General features: G+C 39.3%; 1 protein-coding gene across 2 annotated transcripts; it reads right to left on the bottom strand.

Annotated features, from left to right (window-relative positions):
- Nucleotides 1-1,287: 1,287 nt before the first annotated feature.
- dusp7 (dual specificity phosphatase 7) lies at nucleotides 1,288-8,709 on the bottom strand. Of its 2 annotated transcripts, XM_048255130.1 has the most exons (4): nucleotides 7,867-7,895; nucleotides 7,674-7,711; nucleotides 6,230-6,658; nucleotides 1,288-3,137 (listed from the first exon to the last, which is right to left on the bottom strand). In XM_048255130.1, the coding sequence occupies exons 1-4, from the start codon at nucleotides 7,878-7,880 to the stop codon at nucleotides 2,830-2,832; spliced, it is 789 nt and encodes a 262-aa protein (XP_048111087.1). In that variant the 5' UTR covers nucleotides 7,881-7,895; the 3' UTR covers nucleotides 1,288-2,829. The 2 variants fall into 2 exon arrangements, with proteins under 2 accessions (XP_048111087.1, XP_048111086.1); XM_048255129.1 differs by lacking the exons at nucleotides 7,674-7,711; nucleotides 7,867-7,895 and adding an exon at nucleotides 7,908-8,709.

Raw genomic sequence — 8,709 nt, 5'->3', positions numbered from 1 at the left:
CAGAAAAAATGAACAGGATCCAGATGTTAAACAAAAAATATTTCATTATTTATTTGCAGTATAAACATGTCTTGTTGTGTTGGTTTCCATATACTATACAATACATAGGGTCAATTTATATCCTTCATAAATCAGAAAAATGAACTGCCCGGTTACCAAGCCGTTTTATACACATATATAGATTGCATCTTTAAAAAATGTATACAGCACATATAAAACAGCTATTTGACATGTATTTGAAGCTGTAACACAATGTAGATGCATTGTCAAAAAAATCCCTGAAAAATTCCTCAGTGAGGTAAGATAAACATTTTTTGTCATTCACGTATTGTTCTCTTTCCTTGCTCTCTTTCTTTCTCTCTCTCGCACTCCTCTCACGCTCAACATCACACTCTCTAACCATGATGTAGCTACAAGAAATTTCACAGAAAACCTCGTTCCTGTGTTCTGGCAATATACAAATAAAGAAAAACATTAATAGTTTCTCTTTTTCATTGTTACAGACACTTAAACATTCCTCCACGAGAAGCAGCGTGAAATCAAAGATTTACTTTTTTAAATTAAAAAAGCTCTGTACTGAAATACATTTCAATCCAAGGGTGCGAGTAAAGTATTTCTTCTCAACTTTTCCTTATTGTGACGGGGTGCAGTTTTAACACCTACCATTTCCCATGTGGGATACAGTCACTATTTTTGATGCTATATTTAGGAGATGACTCTTTGCATATCTGCTCAAAATACATATTCATGTATGTGTGTGTGTATATGTATATTTATATTTTTATATTTGTGTGTATATATATATATATATATATATATATATATATATATATATATATAAAGGCCACAGGAATAGCATAGAGCACATAATGGAGTAAAACTCAATTAAACTGATGGCATTGTCTTATAGGACAGAACAAAAATTTCTGTTATGCGTACAGCTAAGTCTACATATTGTGTAGCTACCCAGTTCTTGGGCACATGAATGTGATGCCAAGCCCTGTACTTTGAACAACCCAGGTGAAGACACCTCAGTGTCAAAGCAATTTACAATGTATTTCTTGGAATTCTAGTACAAAAGGAGAGGAATTTAAAAACTCGAGGCCATTATTATTAAAAAAAAAAAAACAAACACTGCAAAAGTAAAAGTTTCTTGATATATTGCAGAGAGTAACAAATACAACCTCGACTGACCCGTTAAAGACCATTAGTCACTCATTATTACTACAAGTTGTTTTTTCCTCTTATGAACAAACCTTTTCAACAATGTGTTTTTTTTTTTGAAGATACAAAGAGTATTGAACAGTCAGCATTAGAGATAATTAAAAAGGTTATGTAAGGCCTGCTTAAAGCAACCCTGCCAACTCCCAACACTGACCATTTGCATGTTTCTGTCTTCAGAAACCCCTCTTGCTACACACTCTATGCTGCCCTGTCCAGCAGACATCCGTGTTCAGCAGAACAGCAGCAGCTAAAGCAGTTAAAAAAACAGTTCCTAGCATTCAGTTTCCATCTGCCATGAGTCAATTCTCCTAACCTGTTTATGCCCCAATACTAGAGAGCATAGCAAGCTCATACACAACAAATAATAAATTTGCTTTTTATTTTAATTCCTATAATTAATTGTTGTATACTGTAATTGTAATAATCATTGTAATAAAGGCCTGAGGGTGATCCAACCCTGCACAAAACAAACACTCTCTCTTAAGGAAGTGGGGCTTGTTGTTGCTGTGACAGAAAAGGTCCCATCTTTTGTATGCGGCAAAGGAACAATAAGCTTTAAGTAAGTGCATCCCCCCTCCACCAGTTCAGACCCATGCACCAGGCCAGCTGCATGGGCACGTCACAGCCTAGGACTGGCTGCCCCTCTGAATGTCTCTTTATCTCTGTGTGGAGTACCAGTTTTAAGTGCCAAGAAGTGAAAGGCTTCACCACTGTGCAAAATGCATTAGGTCATTACCAACATAGAAAAAAAAGAATCCTAAAAAAAGAGAAAAGAAAAAAAACAATCGATTACAAATTTCAATTCTGTCTGTTGGTCTGTTGTCTTCTTCAAAATACAATCTAGAATTCACCCAGGCCATACTGTCTTTGAATTATTTATATTTGGGACAAAAGAGCTTTTTTATTTCATATGTGTATATGTGAAGTGAAAATGTATACAAATATACAAATGTGTATGACACATACTACTGTAAGTATATGTACCAACACATTATATATGCATGTGCACGTTTGTGTTTGCTTTGTTGAAAAAAACAAATCAGACCCTACATTCAGTAGAGTGAGATCACCTTATCTGAAGAAAGAAAAGCATAAATCCCAGACACTACATTGGCACCATTCATGTCAGGAGGTTGAGGGCACCCTCCCAACAATAGACGACAATAAGTTTAGCACTGCAGTTCCGTTCCCCTTTCTTTGTATGAAGCTCTGTGTGGTACTCAGTCTCTCGCTTCTTTTTTTCTTTTTGATTTAAGAACAAAAAGAACAGTCTATTCCAAAAGGCAAAAAGCTGCATCTCAAATCACAGAGGTGGCAGCAAGACAGGGCTTCAAGAGGGGTCAGTGATCCCTTCCAACAAGAGCTACTCAGAGCAACAGTCCCAAGGCCCCTTTGCCACAGTCCCTCTCCTTTTCCTCTTCCTCCTCATACTCCTATCAGCTTTGCACCTTTCATTTGAACTCTTTAGCATTTTAACATTTTAGCTGTTAGCTCAAAACGCTTCCCATGTGGGTAATGGGAAAGAATAAACATTCAGATGAGTGGCTGCTGGTGCCACCTGGCCACGTCATCGTCTTCTGTCTTCTGGTGACCCGATAGGGCATCTCATGTGGACTCCAGAGTGTCGAGCTGGAACACGTTGTGATTAGTGGGTGTGGTGAAGAAGAGCTGGTCATTGGGGGAGCGGTTGTCACAGGGGCTGTTCAGCCCCAGTGTCCTCTCAAAGTCAAGGAGCTGCCCCATGAAGTTGAAGTTTGGTGAGATATTGGACTTTTTGCGCTTGACAAAATCATAGGCGTCGTTGAGTGACAAGTTGAGCTTCTGCATTAGGTAGGCCACAGTGACAGTCACCGATCGGCTAATACCTGCCAGGCAGTGCACCAGGATGCCACACTTTTTGGAACGAGCTTCATCTATAAGAACAGAAAGAGAGGAAGAAGCAGGTTAACATCTTGAGAGAGAATTAAGTAAATGCAGCGCTGTGAATAGTGGAAGTCTGGCAAAGGACAAAGCTGAAAGCACACACACACTACACTGGGGGTAATAAATATGGTTCAAATCAATAATAAAAGAAAGTGAAACTGCAGTAATTGAAGCAGGAAACACAGACCTAGACTTAAATCGAAAATGAAATCTTGCATCTGAAAGGGAATGAATTCTGAGCAGGGCAGCACTGTGTGCTAAAGGACAGAGGCAGACATAATTTGAAGTGGAGGGTTAATCGTCTTGTGCTGTCCCTGGGCTCAATTCTGAAGGAAGTCTGAATGTCAGATATGAATGAATGAATTTCTAAGAAGTGAAAAGGTAGTGAAGCCACAACTACATTGACAAATGTGCCCCTCTAGTAAACTATGTTCTTAACACTGTGTGCTAGAACACCAGACATTATGTATTACTGTCTAGTTAAATGCTGCTTCATTCAGCAGCATTGTAACATGGCGTACTAGTGAGACATTAGCAATAAGCATACCAAACACTCACTCTTTCTTTCCTTCTAGTACGTGGATGGACACAACACATTTCAGCTAAAATGAAGCCGACTACCTCAAAATCAATGGCTGGGGACAGTGGGAACATTCATTACACAACTCCTAACAACTCAGTTTCTCACAATCTATTTATTTTACTGCACAATCACTCTGTTTAACTACTGGGCTTGGGACTGCAGAGTACATCTAGACATGTTCAGCACATCACTATGCATAACCCATATGGGAAGCAGTAATTACTGTCTAGTGGAATAACAATAACACCTACATTCAGTATCAGTAGTGGTATACTAGTATTTACCTTCATTAGACACTATGTTCTTGTCATACAGCTGATCAGAAAAAGTGGCAAAAAGTAAAAGTGAAATTAAGGAGGAAAACATACAACTCAAAGCCACAGAACAGGATGTTATGACACATTCTGGCACACACTGCATTTCCTCCCCTTGTTTAAGAATTTGTTTTGGAAGCAGGTCAGACTTCAGTGTGACCAGAGGAAATAATGTGTGGTGCTGGTAGCTGAAACAGGTCTCCATTTCCTGTTGTTTGCTCTGCATAAGTCAATACACCATGTCCTTCAAAATTCTGAATGCTGAAAACAACAACAAATGCCACTTGGGGTGCATGACACATTTACTATTACATTTTAAACTGGTATAGATTCGGATTTGTGCATAAGCTTTTTAAATATCTACAACTTTGCTTCATATGGTAAGAACAGGGAAATTAAACTTTAAAAAATATTTTCTTCACATGGTCACATCCTAACATTTCCACCTATTCACATTCTACTACCACACAAACTGAAAGCCCAAAGCCTGATACTGATTCGATCTTTTTAGAAGTCATTATTTCTCCTCAACAGTACCACTCTGTCTAAAACACACAGTGCTCCGGACATACTGGATGCTTTCCCAAGTATGTAAATGGAAAACAACTATTCTAGAAACAGAATATAAGGTTTAATAGTAAAACACATTGTTTTTGATAAATGCAAACCATTTTTGTCAAACAACTAAAAATAGTCTATGAGCAGATTTAGAAACCTGAAACAAGGCAGAGAGCACAGACGCCAACATGTGCTGAGCACTTCCCCAAAACCTTAGTTTTCTCAAAATGGCTTCCCCATTCAACAGCTATGTGAACAAGAAGAAACAGGCCATTGAATGTAAACTACTTCCAGGTGCACTAAAGTGGTTGTAGACCTGCTCTAGAGAGTGAAAAACAGATTAATTGGCCTTTTGTTTGATGAGCGAGCATGCCCGGATAAAAAGGCCTGTCATTTACTTGTTGTTGATGTTGATCCCTCTGTTGTTGATCTCTCTAATCTCATAATAGTAGATGATTCATTAACTTTGTAATTCAAATATGAACATCAGTATCATAGGTTGAGGAAACTGCAATAGCACCTTTTAACCCACAGAAGCCACAGGGTGACTTTTCCTGAAAATCACCATCTGTCACGCTTAAGCGCCCCTCAAAACCTGGAGAGGAGACAAGGAGACCCTAGAACCATTCCTGTGTCTGATTTTCTTTTGCCACTTTAGTGAGGCCTTGTATGCTGAAAGATTTCTCATTCCAACAATTACTGGAAGAGAAGAAGTGCATCACCACTTCTTCAAAAAAAGTTGCAGTCCTTTGATAAAAATAAAAAAAAGACTTTCCTTAAACATGTGGGAAGCTTTGTGAGTAATCTGAAACATGTTGGAGGTTCTTTTCACACTCTGAACAAATATGTGAAGTGAACAAGAGTTTTCTAGCATTGCGCTAATGGCATTTAACCGATCCATGCAGCATATTATTTTATAAAAGATGACTAATATCCCTCTCACCCTGTGTTAACACTTATTAATTTCTCTAAAGCTAATCGAACATCACTACATTACCACACATAATCTTTCCCAGTTCCTTCAAATTGTCTGAACCTCTGAGCAGTTGACAGATGACTGTCTCTTCCTGAGATAATTCAGTTGGGTAATCTGCTGCTGAGCACTAGTCAATCAATAACTCAGCTTCCTGTGTGCTATTCATTCAGCTTGCAGATGGCTATCTGTCCTCACAGTTCAGTGAGTGCCGCATATTCAGATAAGGTCTATTACACAACCTGTTATATGGTAATAATAAACTGTGCCAACATAATTTACATTAGTGGGCTTAATTCCTGAAAATACTTGTAAATTGCAATTACATGTGTAGATTGATCGAACACAGTTGCATGAAGAAGTCAACAAGCATTTCTTTGTTATATTACTATAGATGGCAAATAACCCTTTCCTTAATGGGAAAAATAACGAATGAGCCACAAAAAAAACAGATAATCAGCTTGCATTACTGACACTTAGACTACAAGTGGATTCACCATGAGGTAATCTCTCAATGCCAGACACTACCACACATATGCACCTCTCAAACATTCCACTCCAAACCAAAGGCCTGAAACATCAACCACTGAATGTTAAGGTAATAATGTACTAGAGAGAATGGATGTAAAGAAATGCATGAGGCTGACTACTTACCGATAAAAGAAATAGCTTCAGGGAAAAACTGTGACAGGTTTTGGCTCCAATGATCCGAAATGGGGATTTGTTTGTACTTGAATTCTCCATCATGTTCAAACATGTTGGGCAAGTTGGGCGTTACGTTCAGGATGTACTTAATGTTGTACTTGCCCAGCACGTCCAAATTGGTGGAGTCCTTGGCACAGCCTAGGTAAAGGTATGGGAGGATCTGGACTGGAAAGGCTGGTTGGTTGTTGGGTAAAGGGCTGCCTTCAGATTCTGTGGCACTGCCAGGTTCACGGTCAGACTCCCCATCAGAGCAATCAGAGCTGATTCTCAAGCCCCCCAGGCCCAGAACGGAGGCAGGTGGTGAACTACTGGGGCAGGAGCAGTCTAGGTTAGTTTCGCAGTGTTCGGGGTATTCTGTCTGAAACTTGTTGAATCCCCCTGTGAAAAATATTCAAAAATCGCAATAAGATGCTGGCTTGTGATCCAAGAGAAATTCATACAACTTGTTATTTATGATTCATTAAAACAAATATAAAACCATCATGAAATGCCTTACATTCCAAAGCAAGAAGCGAGTAAATAAACAAATAGCCAAATATACAAACACGTCAAATGTTAGGCTATGTTAAGTAGCCTATGCCTAGTGATCAAAATTGAGTGGTAGCCTATTCAAGTTCAGATTGTCATTAAATAAAATGCTTAACCTTTTATGAATGGCAGCTAAGTTAACCTACACAACTTGGGGGAGACTTCAATATCCTATAGGCCTTGACATTTAAACAGAATCATATGGTGTTTCGAGCTGGTATTTCTCAAGAAATAAAAAGAAACAAAAATCTATTTAAGTTTTACTTGCACCCACGGCGGGTAGGTTATAGGCTACTAAGCGGTTCTTCCTGTTCATTCATGAAATAGCCTACTTGCCTTGTCCTGAAGGAAGACAACATGGCGGACCCATTTTAGCTATTAATTGAAAACATGTTTCTTTTCTTATTATTATTCCACAGTGTTGTCCCTGATCACCGCCTTTTACTTATTTCTATATATTCCAAATTGTTACAAAGTAGCCTAAGTTAATTTAGGGCTAGGCCTATTTCCTTAAATCTAGAAAATTAAACCGTGCCAATTTGATTTCACGCGTGTCTGAGTAAACATTACAACCAAACAATATTTTGCCAAAAAATACCAAGTAGGCCTAAAGGCTTTGTCGAATAAACCTTTCAAACCATTTCAATTTCTTATATTTAGATAGCTTATTCGTCAGGGTGACATAGCGGCAACAACAACCAACCAACAAGACAAGTAGCCTAAACGTTCCCTGAAGTTACAGTAGTTTCAGTGTAATAGCACACAATGTTGCAACGGTAGGCTGCTGGGCTAAAATGTAGCCTCACAGGAATTACAACTTTTAGGCACGTTTAAGAGTCTATTGCAGGTGACCATTAACACTTACCCAATGCCCAAAACAAATCCATGCCAAAACTAAGGCAACTGTTAAGGAAACATATGATCAATACAAATATTTGTTTTGGTAGGTTAAGTTAGCCTACATAAACACCCGTATAAAAACACCTCCTGTTTTACAGTAGGTTACGAGTTCAAAATGCTGGTTAATGCTGGCTAGTGTGCATGTCTACATTGTCTACCTTAACACGGGCATGGTGCGCGTCAGTGTGGGTCATCTTACCCTCAAGATAGTAAGCCTTGCACCCGTCATCTCGCAGTTTCTGCAGGAGAAGTCCCAAAACCGAGGTCGCTGCTCCGTTCTCTTGCCAATCCGAAGTGGCCTCATCATATAACACCACCGTATCCGTCTTGCAGCGTTTGACAAACTTCTCTTTATCCTCGTTGTTGGGGATGATGGATCGGATGGGTAAATTCCCCTTTTTCAGCCTCCGCAGCATAAGACCAGGAATCGCTAAATTTATTGCAGATTCGATGTGTGATGATTCGAAGAGCTCGTGCGATCGGCAATCCAACAGGAGCAACGAGCTCACTCCGGATTCCAGTTCATCTTGCAGCCATTCCACACTTTTGCTCGACATCATAATAGGCACGTCCCGGGAGCTGCTCCAAAGATTATTTTTCATTAGGGAAATATAAAGAGGCTGTTATACTTAAGTGAAATGAGGGGGGGGATTTTCGCCACGAAGAAATAGAACTTCCCCTTATGAACAGAGCCACATGCGCGGCAAGATAGTCCCCTTTCAACCAAAAAAGTAGCCTATGGTTGCGAAGAGGTCAAGCGATTTTCAGTACACATTAGGACTATTTGTCTTTAGTCCTCCTCAATTAGAAAAGAAACCGTAGTATTACGTCCATGAGATAGCTGATATATCCTACTGTATGGAGGCCAGTGATTCTAGTTTAAAGAAATCGCAAATTCAGACGGATAGTGTAGTTCATTATTTAACATGTTCAATGGTCCTACTGCCTCAATCTCGTTTGTCATTTCCAGCGAGCCGCCTGACAGTCAGTAATAAAGGGCT

The sequence above is a fragment of the Alosa alosa genome, chromosome 10, assembly GCF_017589495.1.
Source record: "Alosa alosa isolate M-15738 ecotype Scorff River chromosome 10, AALO_Geno_1.1, whole genome shotgun sequence".
Classification (NCBI taxonomy): Eukaryota; Metazoa; Chordata; class Actinopteri; order Clupeiformes; family Clupeidae; genus Alosa; species Alosa alosa.
This window is presented reverse-complemented; position numbering and strand designations above follow the sequence as displayed.

Excerpts from the sequence above, each read along its gene's own strand:
- dusp7 (XM_048255129.1), bottom strand. The coding sequence starts at position 8,310 with ATGAAAAATAATCTTTGGAGCAGCTCCCGGGACGTGCCTATTATGATG. Across the intron at positions 6,659-7,907 it reads CAAGGCTTACTATCTTGAGG|GGGGATTCAACAAGTTTCAG; the intron begins GTAAGATGACCC and ends TATTTTTCACAG. Across the intron at positions 3,138-6,229 it reads TGAAGCTATTTCTTTTATCG|ATGAAGCTCGTTCCAAAAAG; the intron begins GTAAGTAGTCAG and ends CTGTTCTTATAG.